General features: G+C 43.4%; 2 protein-coding genes across 9 annotated transcripts in view; both read left to right on the top strand.

Moving 5' to 3' along the window:
- The window catches only part of LOC125280859 (gastrula zinc finger protein XlCGF57.1-like), a 1,316,469-nt gene that overhangs the window by 861,722 nt on the left and 436,131 nt on the right, over positions 1 to 18,616 (top strand). The window lies entirely within an intron of this gene.
- LOC125242842 (NACHT, LRR and PYD domains-containing protein 12-like) overlaps positions 1 to 18,616 on the top strand; it is a 58,086-nt gene that overhangs the window by 10,633 nt on the left and 28,837 nt on the right. For 4 of the 8 annotated variants that reach the window (XM_048151840.1, XM_048151890.1, XM_048151901.1 and 1 more), the window contains exons 2-4: positions 1,346 to 1,490; positions 1,609 to 1,722; positions 8,094 to 9,989. In XM_048151840.1, coding sequence (XP_048007797.1) covers positions 1,346 to 1,490; positions 1,609 to 1,722; positions 8,094 to 9,989 — 2,155 coding nt within the window. The remainder of the gene's footprint in view (positions 1 to 1,345; positions 1,491 to 1,608; positions 1,723 to 8,093; positions 9,990 to 18,616) is intronic. The other 4 variants (XM_048151854.1, XM_048151872.1, XM_048151847.1 and 1 more) reach the window with 3 other exon arrangements.

The following is an 18,616-nucleotide window of genomic DNA, read 5'->3' on the forward strand; positions in this document are numbered from 1 at the left end:
TTAATATTGTGTCTTCTGTTAGTTACATAGCGACCACTGAACAGACATTTAGAAGTATATTTTAAACACTTGCATTTTTTTGCAAGAGTGTAAGTGTATCCCATCGGGCAATCAAAAGTTCTACACACACTTGCAGTCTTCACGCCTACTTGAACGCTTGAGCCAAATACAGGAAATACATCATGTTAGTAGACAAGTGGTCAAGTGCAAAGACCGCAAGTGTGGGTATTTGGACAGGGACAGAGAGAGAGACAGAGATTAGCTCACACACAACACGACATGCTCAACAAATACTAAAAACTCTCCCCAAAATCACACATTACAAATATGTCCACTGGACTTAACAATAGGGATTGAAGCAGGGGAAAAAAGACTGAAAACGGATTTTTACTAAAGTTTACTCCTGCATATTTTGATGTATTTTTTTATTGTTATAAATGTTCTAAATATTGTACCTCAGATGTGTGAAATGTTCACCTGTTTGTCAAGTGTTTGTCATGTTCTGGTTTCTACTTTACCTCAGGAGGAGAAATCTGCCTTCATTTGAAAGAAATAAAGATTTGACATTTCGTCCCCTTGGAATTATAAGGTTCTATCTGACATTTTTGTCAAAATTCAGTTATTCACATATTCTTATTCTGTGACAAATTATTTACATTGTGTGATGTTTTTGGTAATGTTGAGTACATTGGGGACTTATATCTACAAAGTCCAATGGAATGCAAAAAATTTGAAGCTCAATATCTCAGAACTACTCAGAATGCAGATAGAACCTTATAATTCCAAGGGGACGATTTATCCTGATGATTATCAATATCCTCTGATATGAAATATATGTCACCCAGCTCTAGTTTAATTAATTTAATGATTCAGTTCTTTGTTGTGTTCATATTATCTTTGATGTTCACAGAGAACATCCCAAATAACAAGACTAATGTTCTCTCAAACTCATGAGTGAACAAACATCTTTCCAGTAACTTTAATAGATCGTTTGTTATCTGTTAGATCGTGATATAATGAAAGTTATCTGTTAGTGTCAAATGTTAGATGAATGTCTCTTTTTAACTTTTACTTTATCAGGACATTCAGAAAACATTCAAAAGTAACGTTCCCTTAATGTTTACAGAATGATCAAATGAAATATTCCTTTAGTGTTCACCTAACTAAGAAACATTTTGATCGTTCAAAGAATATTTAGAAATAATGTTTTCATAACTTAGTATCAAGACATTCTTAGAGCACATGTTGTTCACTGGGATATGTGCTGAAATCAACACACTGTAAATTACTTGTAATTAAAGCATCTGCTAAATGCAGAAATGTAATATTAATGTAATGTTCCCAGTGTTTCCATATACAGGGAAGATGTCAGACTTTGAGAAGAGGAAGAGATCTTCATCTCCAGATCCCAGCTGTGTGTCTCTGAAGAGCAATCAATCTATGGATTATCCTGTTAAATTCAGTGATGGACCAGTGACCTCTGACCCCAGGTGAGACACTGTCTTGTACTGGAGACAATAGACTGACTTATACAACAGCATTTGGATTAATTATATTATGTTAATTACAGTGTAAAGATGTATATGAATTATTATTATTATATCTCTGTATCTTCAGGAAGAGATCTTCATCTCCAGATCCCAGCTGTGTGTCTCTGAAGAGCAATCAATCCATGATTCCTCCTGTTAACTTCAGTGATGGACCAGTGACCTCTGACCCCAGGTGATTATCAGCATTATTTAGTGAGTTTCCTGCTGTAGTGAAACTAGTTTGAGACACTTATTTATAAGAAAATAAATGTACAATGTCAGTGTTTACTTATATAGATAAATATAATGAAATGTTGAAATATGTTCAGGTCTAAGCAGAAAGCAGAATTTTAGTTGTCATGGATACAGTTACAGTATTTTCCAGAAAATAAATCACAGCTGACTGTAAGTCACAATGGGTGAAAAATTACATTATTGAGAGGAAAACATGCAGATATTAAATCTGTGCATCATATATTATTATTACAGCTATAAAGCAGCTTTACAGAAGACAGTAGTGTCATTATTCAGTTCATGTTTTATTCTCATCTGATAGTTTCAGTGCCATCATATCAATTCTATTTCTGAATATTAAGTCTCTTTTAAAGCCTAAGTAACCAAGACAAAACTAGGACAGGAATCTAAGAGACCAAAACTTCTACATAAGAGTCCAAAACATCTCAGGTTACGTATGTAACCATAGTTCCCTGAGAACCAGGGAACGAGACTCTGCGTTTGAACGCTTTGGGGAACATCACACATGACCCGGTGTCTGAAAGCAACCTATCCAACAACTCCAGTCCCTATTGGCCGGCGACAGCCTATGATGTAATATGGCGCGACCGGAAGTATAAAAGGAGCGCCTGGAGAAACAGACAGTATCTATCGTCTTGAGGGACTGTTCTGCAGGCAGGCAGACCGAAGCATGGCAAGGAAACGCAGAGTCTCGTTCCCTGGTTCTCAGGGAACTATGGTTACATACGTAACCTGAGACGTTAACTTTTGAAAGGGAACTCGCTCTGCGTTTGAACGTTTTGGGGAACGATATACCTATGCCGCCATGCTTAAGGAGAGTGCATGCCAAATAATATGGCTGACAAGATGTCGAGCAGTTTCGCAGGAAACGCTTAGCAACTCACCCTCGGGTCACACCAGGCTGTCAGTTACAGCATTCCCTACGGTTCTTTTTCCAACAGCCCAGATTGAGCCTAAAAGAGGCCTTCCGTAGAAAGCCTACTAAGGCCGCTCAAGGCATCTGGGACCAACATTTCTGAGAAAAAGTGGTCCCTTAAAGGGAATTTGGCCAGGGAACCGAAAAAGGAGTCCTGGCCAGTCACTAGAGGGGAACGAAGTCACCCCCAATGCCACCAGGGAGGCCAACCTGTTCTGATGTAGGACAAACTTAGTTTTAGCCAACCCTGTCTGAATACAGAATCTCTTACCTGCTCTCCAGAAGAGAGCAGGTAAGAGCAACTGCAAGAAGGGCAATAAGCTACTCAAACCCATGTGTAGAGACGGGCATCCTGGAGAGCAGAACTCAGCTGAGTGCTATGAACCCTCGTATTGAGGGGAGTATAATCCACTCACCCTAGGATCTACTCAGCGCTTGATAATTTGCACTGAGGAGGCTGTGCGCTAGAGAACCCTGATAGAGGGGAGCACAAACCAGCCTGGGGCTGATCCTCAATGGGAGGGCTCATGGAAGCCTTCACCTAATGATCAGTTTAGGGAGCTAAGCACTATTACACAGACAACCCCGTAGCAGGGAAGTACAAAGCTCGACCTAACAGGACCATCGAGGCCAGAAAAGGCCTACATCATGATAGTTATTCTATGTGGAGAAAGACTCACATAAGCTAGAATACTTTGTCATGACAGTAGGGCATTCAATGGTGGCCTGCGAAAGCCACCTTGAACACCCATCTTGCTGGAAGCAAGAAACATGACTTCAGTATACAGCAAAATGAGACTGTGAAGTGCCCACATAACAGTCCACCTAACACAATCCAACAAGCAGTGTACTCGGTAAAAGGAACCCTTTTTACTCTTTAAAGCAAGAGGAATACAACATATGCCATCACGCACTAAGGAAGGCCCCAAAGAAGGGCCTATGACCTCAGCAGACATGTGGCATCAGCTCGTGGCAGTGTTTCCAGCACCAGGATGGACAACTAACCATACCATAAGGAGGTTAAATTATCACCTGGGGCCCTGGCCAACCAGAAAAGTACTCAGTAAAATACTTGTAACTCTCACCATGAGAGGAGTACACTATTACATACACCAGCATGTTCAAAAGGTGGCCCAGGGGGCCTAATACCTGTAAAACATACGGCGTTAGTCTAGTGGCCACGTAAGGACTAGCATCCTGGAGAGCAGAACTCAGCTGAGTGCTATAAATCCTCGTATTGAGGGGAGTATAATCCGCTCATTCTAGGATCTACTCAGCACTTGATTATTTGCACTGTGGAGGCTGTTAGGAGGCTAGAAACCCTGATACAGTGGAGCACAAACCAGCCTAGGGCTGAACCTCAGGAGGAGGCCTCATGGAAGCCTACCACCCATGATCAGCTTAGGGAGCTAAGCACTATTACACAAACAACCCCAGCAGGGAAGTACAAAGCTCATCCTAACAGGTAGACCATACTGGAGACATAATCATATACGAAAAACATTTCGCCACATTAGAAGGACATTCAATGGTGGCCTGTGAGGGCCACCTTGAACACCTGTCTTGCTGGGCACAGGTTACATATGACTCAGTAACAGTAGTTAAACTGTAAAGTGCCCACATGACAATCTACCTAACACAATCCAACGAGCAGTGTACTTGGTAAAAGAACCTTCTTACTCTTTAAAGCAAGAGAAGTACAACGTACGCCAACATGCACTAAGGAAGGCCTTTGACTGGCCTATGGCCTTAGCAGACACGTGGCATCAGCTTTTGGCAGTGTTTAACCATTAGGGTTCTAGGAGCAAAAAATAGAACCAACCTAGATACTACGTAGCTATTTAGCTTGACTAGAGTAGAACCCAGACTCAAGGAGGTTGATTTAGTTAAAACCAAACTTCAGTAAGGTTTTACCACAAAAACTCACCCTTGAGAGGTCAACCACTCAGAAGAGTACTCGGTAAAAGCACCTTTTTACATAACTGAACTCCAACGTGCTGCACCCTAGTAGACACGTGGCATCATCTAGTGGCGACCATAATCATACCAACCATCAGGCAATGCATTCAAGATTTAGTTACTAAAAGGAAATGCATATTACGCCACATACTCCACGCTTAAGGCCTGCTTATCCTGCTTAAGGCCTGCTCAACAGAGGTGGGGCGTGGCCGATGACTCCCAGGTATCCTGCGATCAAGTCGGCTAAAAAAGGAGGCCCTGTGAGGCCTACAATCTCAGCAACAAGTGCTGTTCAGCCTGTTTGCAGAATACAACACAGACTGTGCCAACATGCAAACTAGAAAGGAGGCCTGAAGGGGCTTACCGTTCCAATGACACGTGGCTTCAGCTCGTAAAATAAACTATGTGAGCAAACTATGATCACCTAACAACAGCACTTGCAAAACTTTTCACAAGCTGTTAACTAGAAAGAGGCTAAAGCCATAAGAGCCTACATTCCAAGTTATATGCAATATAGCTGTTATCAAGATCACCAAAAGGGAGCTAATAGAAACCAGACTGCAAAAGCGGTTCTAACACTACCCTGAGTATGCAATCCAGCAGGTGATGCACTCAGTGACAGAAATACAGTGTGTATGGAAAGTATTCAGACCCCCTTAAATTTTTCACTCTTTGTTATATTGCAGCCATTTGCTAAAATCATTTAAGTTCATTTTTTTCCTCATTAATGTACACACAGCACCCCATATTGACAGGAAAACACAGAATTGTTGACATTTTTGCAGATTTATTAAAAAAGAAAAACTGAAATATCACATGGTCCTAAGTATTCAGACCCTTTGCTCAGTATTTAGTAGAAGCACCCTTTTGATCTAATACAGCCATGAGTCTTTTTGGGAAAGACTCATGGCTGTATTCCTCATTCCTCATCCCCCATTCCTCTTTGCAGATCCTCTCCAGTTCTGTCAGGTTGGATGGTAAACGTTGGTGGACAGCCATTTTTAGCTCTCTCAAGAGATGCTCAATTGGGTTTAAGTCAGGGCTCTGGCTGGGCCATTCAAGAACAGTCACAAAGTTGTTGTGAAACCACTCCTTCGTTATTTTAGCTGTGTGCTTAGGGTCATTGTCTTGTTGGAAGGTAAACCTTCGGCCCAGTCTGAGGTCCTGAGCACTCTGGAGAAGGTTTTCGTCCAGGATATCCCTGTACATGGCCGCATTCATCTTTCCCTCGATTGCAACCAGTCGTCCTGTCCCTGCAGCTGAAAAACACCCCCACAGCATGATGCTGCCACCACCATGCTTCACTGTTGGGACTGTATTGGACAGGTGATGAGCAGTGCCTGGTTTTCTTCACTCATACCGCTTAGAATTAAGGCCAAAAAGTTCTATCTTGGTCTCATCAGACCAGAGAATCTTATTTCTCACCATCTTGGAGTCCTTCAGGTGGGCTTTCATGTGTCTTGCACTGAGGAGAGGCTTCCGTCGGGCCACTCTGCCATAAAGCCCCGACTGGTGGAGGGCTGCAGTGATGGTTGACTTTCTACAACTTTCTCCCATCTCCCGACTGCATCTCTGGAGCTCAGCCACAGTGATCTTCGGGTTCTTCTTTACCTCTCTCACCTCTTCTCCCCCGATAGCTCAGTTTGGCCGGACGGCCAGCTCTAGGAAGGGTTTTGGTCATCCCAAACGTCTTCCATTTAAGGATTATGGAGGCCACTGTGCTCTTAGGAACCTTAAGTGCAGCAGAAATGTTTTTGTAACCTTGGCCAGATCTGTGCCTTGCCACAATTCTGTCTCTGAGCTCTTCAGGCAGTTCCTTTGACCTCATGATTCTCATTTGCTCTGACATGCACTGTGAGCTGTAAGGTCTTATATAGACAGATGTGTGGCTTTCCTAATCAAGTCCAATCAGTATAATCAAACACAGCTGGACTCAAATGAAGGTGTAGAACCATCTCAAGGATGATCAGAAGAAATGGACAGCACCTGAGTTAAATATATGAGTGTCACAGCAAAGGGTCTGAATACTTAGGACCATGTGATATTTCAGTTTTTCTTTTTTAATAAATCTGCAAAAATGTCAACAATTCTGTGTTTTTTCTGTCAATAGAAATAATCACTATGGGCACAGCCATCAGTCTGACAATAAGAAGCATCTGAGCATGATATATGTCTATAAAATATATACATGCATATATAAATATATACATACATATATAAATATATACATACACACATATATACATATATAGGAGGTGAAAGAAGAAGAGGAGAGGGCAGATATAAAATTGCCCTATATAGCTGGGGGATCGATTACAAACGCAACGGTGTTTACAATCGATCACCCATCTCACTCTTGCTTCCTCCTCCTCCTGTCTGTCTGGGTTCAGATACAAATCTGAATGGCTAGGGGTTTTTCCATGCCTTCCCGATCTCAAACGCGGGGATCAGAAAGGAATGGAAAGTTTATAGGAGCTGCAGCGTTCATGGACAGAAAGGAACCGCTCGTGGCCCATTTCTTAATGCGCTCTCATGGCAGCTGCAGCCCTCCGAAAAAGCGCGTCCCACAAACACAGCAGCTCCGCATCCACAACAGCCAGATGAGCGAGCGTGCTGCAGAATGTGATGACGTGAAAACACGGACGTCATCGTCATCCAACAGCTCATGCTTGTCAGCCCCGGGGAAGCCGAAAGGGATACAGCTCTTTCAAACTTCCCAACGAGCTCATCTGCGAGCCCTAAGATTGCAGCCACCGTTATGTCTCAGCACAAACAGGGCCAGAATCACCAGGCACAGATGCGGACACCTCTTCCTTCGAGAAGAGTGCCGAACGAGAACGGAGCGTCCCGATAGGGAGACGCTAATAGTAAACAACAGACAAATACAGACGGCGCCCTCAAGCAATGTCTATGCGCGCTCTTCTCCAGACAGAAAACGCCCAGAAATGTGTGTATCAAGTGTCAAAAGCTGAGACACAGATGAACACACTCTCTAGAATGTTTGTAAGGCATATTAAAAAATCCCTTACCAGAGTCGAAATAGTCGCGATCAGACAGAACAGACCCGAAAGACGATAGACACTGTCTGTTTCTCCAGGCGCTCCTTTTATACTTCCGGGTCGTGCCATATTATGTCATAGGCTGTCGCCGGCCAATAGGGATTGGAGTTGTTGGATAGTTTGCTATCAGACACCGGGTCACGTGTGATGTTCCCCAAAGCGTTCAAACGCAGAGCACGTTCCCTTTCGAAAGGGAACAGACAAATATAAGATGCAGCACATTTCAGATGATAGAAAATATGTTAAAGTTTAATGTAAATATGTGGTATATAACAGGAGTCTGTTAAACTGATACTTCTCTCTTAAATTTGTTGTTGTTCCTTGCATGTTTTATTGATGAACATGTTTTTATGTTTGTATTTTGTTTCCAATCAGAGATGATCAGACTGGAGACCAGGATTCTCCTCAAGCAGTAGATGATGAACTACAGAGAGTCAAAGACCAGCTCAAAACCAGAATGAAGAACAAGTATGAGAGATTATTTGAGGGACTGAACCTCCAGGAGAATGAAACCCTCCTGAACAGGATCTACACACAGCTCTACATCATAGAGGGAGAGAGTGAAGGAGTGAATGAACAACATGAGGTTTTCCAGATGGAGAAAACAGCCAGAACACAACACTTACAAGACACTCCAATCTACTGCAATGACATCTTTAAAGCCTCACCTGAACCAGGATGTGAGGAGAAACACCAGATCAAGACTGTTCTTACTAAAGGCATCGCTGGAATCGGAAAAACCGTCTCTGTGCAGAAGTTCATTCTGGACTGGGCCGAGGGAAAAGCCAATAAGGATGTAGATTTCATGTTTGTGCTTCCATTTCGAGAGCTGAACTTGATTCGAGATCGTCAGTACAGTCTTCACAGACTTCTGCTGGACTTTCATCCTGAACTTCAAGATCTGGACTCAAAGATTTATGAGGAGTGTAAAGTTGTGTTCATCTTTGATGGTCTGGATGAAAGTAGAATCACACTGATGTTTTCAAACGCTCAGGAAGATTCTGATATGACTGAGACTTCATCAGTGGGTGTGTTGATGTCAAAGCTCATGACAGGAGAGCTGCTTCCCTCTGCTCTCATCTGGATCACCTCCAGACCAGCAGCAGCCAATCAGATCCCCTCCAAATACATCAACCGTCTGACAGAGATTCAGGGATTCAATGAGCCTCAGAAGGAGGAATATTTCAGGAACAGAATCAGTGACGAGCATCAAGCCAGCAGAATCATCTCACACATCAGAAGAGCAAGAAGCCTCCACATCATGTGCCACATACCCGTCTTCTGCTGGATCTCATCCACTGTGCTTCAGAAGCTCCTGAAAGAAGATCTGAGTGCAGAAATCCCTCAAACTCTGACTGAAATGTACATCCACTTCCTGCTGATTCAGATCAACATGAGGAATCAGAAGTATGAAGAGAGACATCCAGAGAAACTGCTGCAATCCAACAGAGAAGTGATTGTGAAACTTGCTGAAGTGGCTTTCAATCAGCTGATGAAGGGCAATGTGATGTTCTATGAGGAGGACCTGAGAGAGAGCGGCATAGACGTCATTGACGCCTCAGTGTATTCTGGGATTTGCACTGAGATCTTTAAGGAGGAATCTGTGATTCATCAGAGGAAAGTCTACAGCTTCATTCATCTGAGCTTTCAGGAGTTTCTCGCTGCTTTCTATCTGTTTTATTCGCATGTGATCAAGAACAATGGACCACTGGATGAATTCAGACTTTACAGATCTAATAAAGCCACTCTGGATGATGAAGACTTTCTGGATGATCCACTAACATCAGCAGTAGATAAAGACTCTCTGTATGATCTACTAAGATCAGCAGTAGATAAAGCACTCTGGAGTCAGAATGGACAGCTGGATCTGTTCCTGCGGTTCCTGCTGGGCGTCTCACTGGAGTCCAATCAGAGACTCTTACAGAATCTACTGACACACACAGAGAACAGCTTAGAGAGCATCAGGAGAACCACACAGGACATTAAAAAAATGATCAAAGGTGGACATCATCTCTCCACTGAAAGATCCATCAATCTGTTCCTCTGTCTGCTGGAAGTCAAAGATCAGTCTCTGTCCAGAGAGATTCAGGAGTTTGTGAAATCAGACAAACACTCAGAGAAGAAACTCTCTCCGTCTCACTGCTCAACAATCGCCTACATGATTCAGATGTCAGAGGAGCCGCTGGATGAGCTGAACCTCATGAAATACAACACGTCAGATGAGGGGAGAAGAAGACTGATACCAGCTGTGATCAACTGCAGAAAAGCTCTGTGAGTGTTTAATCATTAACTAAAGTATCATATTTAATAATGAATCTGACACCTTTAAAATAAATATTCCTAAATGAGAGATTTTCTCCTCAATAACAGGATCTTAAAGGGTCACGACACGCCTCTTTAATACAGTAGATAGTCACTAAAACGGCTGTTACTGCCGCGGGTAAACACAAACCAGTCGCATGTGAAACTCGTTGGTGAAATCACCACCAGGTGGTGCAAAGGGACGGTCGACACCATTGATCAGTAAAGCTGGAATTGAGACATTTTCACTTGTGAATAGGGATGGGTATCGTTAAGGTTTTAACGGTATTACTACTCTTACCGATACTGCTTATCGATCCGGTACTTTAACGGGATTCTTATCGGTACTTATATATATATATATATATATATATATATATATATATATATATATATATATATATATAGAGAGAGAGAGAGAGAGAGAGAGAGAGAATTAACTTTGCTTTATATTATATAGTGTCCGGAATTTTTGGTGTTTTATATAAGATACAGTAAGAACATGAACAAAGAAACAAAGTAAAACAAACTGACAAATACAATAAATCTAAGATACAAATGAAATAAAGTGATTTCATTTGTTCATGTGTTCAGGTAAGTAATATAGGCCTAGCCTATAAAAGAAATCTAAGTAAAGTAACCAAATGTAAAATAACACTGCATGGTTTTCACAGTATAAATTAATAGATTAATGCTTAAAAAGTCTACTCTTACTCAATATACAAAGCTGAAAAAAGCTAACTATATTCAGTTGAAGAGCTGTGAGTGATTTTCTCGTTGCATTTTGTTGTTTGATTAACATTGATGGCATAATCGTCAGAAGGTGACTGCTGTCACTTTAAGACAATAGATATTAACACACTTCGGATTTTCTCCCAGCTGTTTATGTACACTTACGATATAAACTGCGTTTAAGTAGCTAAACGCGCTCCAATCCAGTCATTTTAACATACTTTGTGTATTTGATCGTTTGGACGTGCACCTGAAGCCCAGCATGTGATTTGTTTGTCTATTTGCGATCTGTTTTGGAGCGCGCACACACAATTCAGCCTGAGGAACAGTATCTCTTGCGCGGATTATTGTGCTTTCAACATTTTAAAACATTGATAATAATTATCAAACATTTACCGCAATTTAGCAACAGTAAAGATTGCATTTTACAACAATCACCGATTGTGCTGATTCTGATGTTAAGTTTGGGTTTAGGGAGGAACGAACGCGCAGAGAATGAAGGTGTGCTAGACAAAACGTGGATAGTTTTTAATAGTTTTACCTCAGATATCTTCTTTCTGATCCTTGGAAGCCCTAATATCACAGGCCTAAAGTGTAAGCAGACGTTTAGTTGTTTAATTCTCCAAAAAGGGCTTTCATGTTGTGAGCGGCTGCGCGCTGTAGCTCCTGAGCACGTGAGCGCGATCTCTCTTCTGGATTGCGAAAGCAAATATGATATCATAGACAGATGTCCTAATATTATTGCATACAGACACAGCTCTGGCGCGATAGAATTATAAGATAATGTCTATATAGCAATAATAAATGTAAGTGTATTTTCTTCATAATTTCCCCAGTACAGATAGCAGTTAACGTCAGAGCTTATCGATACACCGGTCTTTCATAATTTAGCCCCGGGGCCAATTTAATACCGGGTTTTGGTACCCATCCCTACTTGTGAATGAAGATAAAATGACATAAAATACTGCTAATATTAATAGCAATAATATATCATTATGACATTTAATCTTCAGTAATTATTCATCATAAATGCTTAATGTTCAGCTATTTGACGACTGTTACAGTGAACTATTACAGTGACGGCTGTGCTTGAAGTGTGCTTACTTTTTACTGTACAGCACTAGCCAGTGTTTTACATTATTATATATTTAAAGAGGTGTGATTATACCATAAAATGAATGAAACTATAGGGAAGGTGGATTACTGTGAATGGGAATATTATTAGTATTAAAGGTCTAGTTTTCTAACACATATTTACTCTGTCAGCATTGAGACTACATTAATGTCAAAATAAAAAATTTAACTTACATTTCAACAGGTCACACATGAATACATACATACATGAATTAGTCACATAAAAATATCTGCCAATGAGGTGAGAAAAATAATCTTAATTTAAAGGGACAACAAGATTATTTTTCTTGCAATTTTTACTTTTTTCTTTTCAGAAAACAAGACTTTATATATTTTTTTCTCCTGAAGAAAATGTATCTTGATTTAAGAATGTTTAGATATTTTTGCACATAAAGTCATACATGTTCAGAACATGAATATCTCACCCTCATTGTGACCGTCTGTCAGAAACGCTCGGTTTATGATAAATGACGTCTGTTTTGATTGGCTGATGTCATTGCGTCTCTCTCCTCGTCTCCTCATTGCTCACCGCTGCTGTTCTGCTTCCAGAAGTGATCAGGGGGAAGTAGAAAAGAGTCGTTTTGGCAGCTTGGTTCCATCAAATACTCTTTTTACAGTGACAAGCAACTTTGTAATGATGGTAAACCCAGGAATAAGCACTAGTTGGCCACTCATTCTAGAGAACTCTAAACTGTGATGTAAATCTGTCATGATCTCCAGTTGGAGTGCCCTATTTAGCCACCAGAGGGCACTCCAACACGGACTATTGTTCACCTCACTTGGACTTCAATTCCCATAACCCACTTCCCGGACTCATTATCTCGTTCATTGCACCCAGCTGTTTTGTGTTTCATCATTAGTGTCTGTCTATTTATTCCTGGTTTGTTTCTGCTTTTGTTATTGTGGTTTCATTTATGGTCACTGGTTCTGTTTGTGTTTCTCTGGTTTTTGTATGGACTGTTCTATGGAGTTTGACCCTTGCATGTTTCTGGATTACGGTTTTGGATTACCCCATTAAAGCTGCATATGGATCTTACCTTCTTGTCTCTGTGCCATACATGACAAAATAATAAGGAATAACTCAGTAAAAAGAAAGAAGAAAAGGCCACATGTCCCAACTCTTTATTGTGTTCATCAAAATTAATACAAACACAACAACAGCTAGTTCACTGGAGTAATTATACAAACAAAACAGCAAATGATTTACATAAGAATCGCAGGTTATCAGAATTATTAATGTTTTTGTCGTGGTCTAGTAGGGCTGCATGATTATTATTAATTACAATGATCACAATTTACACTGAATGATGTTTTGAATAGCTTTATACCATTATTTGAAGCGACCGCATGCCATATTGTTATATCAAAACAAACAAGCTGAAAACACTCTTTCTGAAAAACTTTTATTGCTTTTCTGTAGCATTAAGCCTCACATGTCAAATATACATTGGTTTAGTTGCTTTAAATAATAAAAATAAATATGCATGGTATTATGTTATACTAAATCTAAAATTAAAACGATGAGGAAAAACCTTAAGTTATGTTATCTTATGTTATCTAACTTAAGTTATCTTATGCACACAGAATGATGTAAGTGGACTTTATTTGTAATTGCGCCTTTGAACGATTATATAATTGTATAATTACAATATAATTGTAATTGTAATCAGGATTTCAAACTTGATTAATTGTGCAGCTCTATGGTCTAGAATAGGCAGGGCTGGTGTGTGTCTATAAGAGAACTAGGGAAAAAAAGAGGGATTTAGTTTTAATTTAATTAGTTTATATTTTGGACATTCGTTTGGAATTATTTCACTTCAATGTTATCACCTGATTAGTTATTCGAAATCTAAACTAACTTTCCATTCTTCTACTTGGTACTAAAACCCGCCCAACCAAGAGCGGCATATGGTCTACATGTAATGTAGCCAATCACAGACATCTGCTGATTTCACAATGGCCAATCAGAGGTGTTTAAGTTAGAAATGAACAAAAACTCCGGCGTTTTGAGTGCTGTGTGGTGTGAGGAGATTTGCTCAGCTTCATTTATTATAACAGATCTTTGTGAGATTGCGATAAAGTAGCCTAATATGACAACTTTTTAGTGATTATAGCGGAAGCTCTTTGTGCACTTTCTGCCATGCCAAATCCCTTGTACAGTATGATTGTTTTTCTGTTAAAATTAACAGTGTTTGTGAACGTAGACGCTTTAATTACAAATGATTTATCAGGAGTGTTTATGCTGGGCTGTGTAGGTTGTGCGACGACAGGTAAATTGAAACTATTAAATGAAATTTATTTAATGCTTTTAAAGGGGAAGTGCATCTCTTTAGCTTTACCTTGGAGTTCACTCTCCGCCTGTATGTGTGTGAGAGAAATGAAATATACTTTATTGTCCCTAGTAGGGAAATTTGGAGTAGACTCCAACGCTCCAACATCGCCTGGTACACACACAATACATACAATAGATATCCATCCAAAAACGCATATAAAAAAGTAAGTGTCACCACTCTAGATTTAGCAACTTGATAGATACAGGCAAAAACGAGTTTTTAAAATGGTTCAATTTGCATCTTGGGATCCTGTACCTTCTCCCAAAATGTAACAGTTCGTAACTGGAGTAAAGTACATGGGACGGATCACTTAGGATCCTAGAAAGCAGAGGAGAGGTCACGTAGCTCACATTTTTATGTGCCTAATATTTATACATGCCATATATTTATATTGAAGAGCTGTGACGGGATTTTGGGTGTGAGAACCGTTGCTTCACCGCTACTACTGACTTGCCGCTTTTGTGTGTCTCTCATTGAACTAGAGACTTGTGCTTTGCGTGTCCAGTGTAAAACTGTCTTTATGTAGAAGTAGGCTACTGCCGGCCCAATTTATCAGTGTCACAGACACGCCAGGCTCCACCTCACCACAGTACCCACGCACTCAATCACCAGCATACTAATCACCGCCACCTGCATCTCATTCACTCTGCAATCACCAGCACTATAAAGCCACCACACTCACACACACTCACTGTCCGGTCTCGTTTGCACTACAGCACTTGTATGCTTACCTCAAGGACTCCCTATCGACTTACTTACCTGCTCCAGCGATCTCCTTCATCTCCTTCGTCTCCTGGTCCCTTTGTGTGCTTACCTACCTGTGTGTGTGAGTGTCTCCAACGTCTCCCTCCATATCATCTCAGCTCACGGATCTGCAAGTCAAACAAGGACAGTATCACTTTCTATTCATCTCTCAAGAACCTGATATCCACTGCTTTCACTCTGTGCTCTTCATATTGTTCAATAAAACTCACCTGGATTGCTTTTACCTCTGCCTCCGTGTCTATATCATAACAGAAGACCGGACCATAACAACTTCACGGCATGAGCACCAACGATCCTTTCCAGGAGCTCGTGGACGCGCTGCGTCGAGCACTCACACCACAACCCTCTACATCGTCACCCTCCAACACGGCTGTCTCCGCACCCGCCAGCACTACTCCTTCACCTGCATTCACCGCCAGTCCCATGGCCAAACCGGCGCCCTACTCTGGATCGGCGGAGGAATGCAGCGGATTCCTTCTCCAATGTGAACTGGTCCTGGAGATGCAGCCGCACCTCTACACCACTGATACAGCCAAAATAGCGTTCATTATTTCACAACTGCAAGGGAAGGCTCTTCAATGGGCAGATTCGCTATGGACCCAAAAAGGCCCAGTCGTCAAATCCTATTCGGCGTTCGTCTCCCACTTCCGGGAAGTATTTGGGAAACCTCTGACAGATTCCTCGACTGGTGAGAAACTCTATAATCTAAAACAAAGAAATCTCTCTGTTAACGAATATGCCTTGCAGTTTCGAACGCTAGCCGCCACCAGCGGTTGGAACGAGCAAGCCCTCATCACCACTTTCCGTCAGGGGCTGGAACCTACCGTGCGGCTGCATCTCGCTGCATACGAGGACTCCATGGGATTAGAACGCTTCATCCAACTCGCCATCCGCGTGGGGTCCCGTATGCAGTCGTGTATCCAGGAGCACCAGGGCCAGTCATTCATCACCAACCTCCTCCGTCGGTCCGAACCCGTCAGCTCCCCAGAACCAGCTCCAGAACCCATGCAAATTGATCATTCTCGTCTCACCCCTAACGAAAGACAGAGAAGGCTGACCCTGAATCTTTGTCTTTATTGCGGAGCTATGGGGCATAATCTCTCCACATGCCCAACACGTCCTCCTCGACCCGTGGTGAGTGCAATATTTCCCTCCATTCAGAAAATGAAACCGCTCACTACCATTGTAACCCTTACTGCTGTAAATATCTCTGTTCCAGTGGTGGCGCTCCTTGATTCAGGGTCAGCCGGAAACTTCATCTCAGGCGCCCTCTGTAGACAACTCCAACTCAAGGTCTCTCCTTCACCGACGAGCTATCAAATCCACTCCATCACGGGCAAACCCCTGAGCCGTAAACACATCCGTCACTGCGTGGGACCACTTCAACTTGGAGTCGGCGTCCTCCACTCGGAACACATCCATCTGCTGGTTCTGGAGGAATCCACCGCTGACGTGGTTCTAGGGCGCCCGTGGCTGGAACAACATAACCCCAACATCTCCTGGCGCACGGGCGAAGTCCTGAAGTGGGGCGATCACTGCTTCCCAGACTGCTTCCCAGCGCTTCCTGTTCCGAAATCTCCACTACCCCAGTCTCTACTCGTCAACGCCACGTCCATCGAGAGCCCGGTCGAGAAGCGCTCCGTGGATGTTCCCCCGGACTACGCCCCCTTCAGTGACGTGTTCTGCCCGCAACGCGCTTCCAAGCTTCCTCCACACCGGCCATGGGACTGCGCCATCGATCTGCTACCGGGTGAACCAGTGCCCAGGGGACGCATATACCCCCTGTCAATACCGGAGGAGAAGGCCATGGAGGACTACATCCAGGAAGCACTCGAACAGGGTTACATCCGTCCGTCTACTTCCCCTGCTGCTTCAAGCTTCTTTTTGTGGCTAAGAAGGACGGAGGCTTGAGGCCCTGCATCGACTACCGTGCCCTCAACAAGATCACCGTAAAATTCCGCTACCCACTTCCCCTCGTCCCAGCGGCCCTGGAACATCTCCGCGGTGCCACTGTGTTCACCAAGTTGGACCTCCGCAGCGCGTACAACCTCATCCGGATACGTGAGGGGGACGAGTGGAAGACCGCCTTTGTCACGCCCACAGGACACTACGAGTATCTCGTCATGCCGTATGGCCTGGTCAACGCCCCCTCCGTATTCCAGGATTTCATCCACGAGGTGCTCCGGGAGTTTCTCCATAAGTTCGTTCTGGTATATATCGATGACATCCTCATCTACTCCCGGAGCTTGGCCGAACATCGCCACCACGTTGCGGAGGTCCTCCAGCGCTTACGGCAGTTCCATCTCTTCCTCAAGGCTGAAAAATGCTCATTTCACCAACCCTCCGTCCAGTTCCTGGGGTACGTAATTGATCACAGTGGCATCCGGATGGACGAGGGGAAGGTCTCCGCTATACAGTCCTGGCCCATTCCTACTACCATCAAAGAACTCCAACGATTCCTAGGTTTCTCCAACTTCTACCGCCGGTTCATCAAAAATTACAGTACTATCGTCTGTCCACTCACCAACCTACTCCGTCACCAGCCCAAGTCTCTGTCCTGGTCTTCACAAGCCACCAACGCCTTTGAAACCCTGAAAAGAGCCTTCACCACCGCTCCCCTCCTCGTCCACCCTAACCCGGATCTCCCGTTTATCGTGGAAGTGGACGCATCTACCACCGGAGTGGGAGCGGTCCTATCCCAGCAGCAGGGGTACCAAGTAGACTCCATCCATGCGCCTTCTTCTCCCGCAAGCTCAACCCGGCGGAGGTCAACTACGACATCGGTGACCGCGAACTCCTGGCCGTCAAGCTTGCCCTCGAGGAGTGGAGGCATTGGTTGGAGGGAGCAACTCACCCTTTTCAAGTTCTCACCGATCACAAGAACCTTGAATATCTAAAGGCCGCTAAGAGACTCAACCCCCGCCAAGCTCGCTGGGCCATGTTCTTCTCTAGATTCAACTTCTCCATCTCCTACCGCCCTGGTTCTAAGAATACTAAAGCTGACGCTCTGTCTCGCCTCTATGCTCCTGAGGAGAAGCCCGAAGAGCCTGATACAATTCTGCCGGAGTCCATCTTCGTGAGCCCCATCCAGTGGTCCGAAGAAACCATTCCCTCCTCCAATGCCTCCACACGCACTCCGCCGGGTTGCCCTCAAGGCTTGCAATACGTCACACGGGCACGTCGTACTCCACTCCTGCACAGCATCCACTCATCACTTGGCACTGGTCACCCGGGGGTCAAGGAGACCCTCTCGTTGCTCAAACAACGCTTCTGGTGGCCCAACATGGCCAACGACGTCAGGAGGTACGTGCAGGGCTGCAGGGAGTGCGCCATCTCCAAGAGCCCACGCCATCTTCCAACCGGCAAGCTCTTTCCTCTGCCCGTTCCTGAGAGACCCTGGTCACACCTGGGAGTGGACTTCGTCACCGATCTCCCCGAGTCTGACGGTCACACATGCATCCTGGTGGTGGTGGACCGCTTCTCAAAGTCCTGCCGTTTGATACCCCTGGAGGGTCTGCCTACCGCCATGGCTACTGCAGAACTAATGTTCAATCATGTTTTTCGCTATTATGGATTACCTGAAGACATCGTCTCCGACAGAGGACCCCAATTTGTCTCCCACGTCTGGAAAGC

Source organism: Megalobrama amblycephala, linkage group LG1, assembly GCF_018812025.1.
Source record: "Megalobrama amblycephala isolate DHTTF-2021 linkage group LG1, ASM1881202v1, whole genome shotgun sequence".
NCBI lineage: Eukaryota > Metazoa > Chordata > Actinopteri > Cypriniformes > Xenocyprididae > Megalobrama > Megalobrama amblycephala.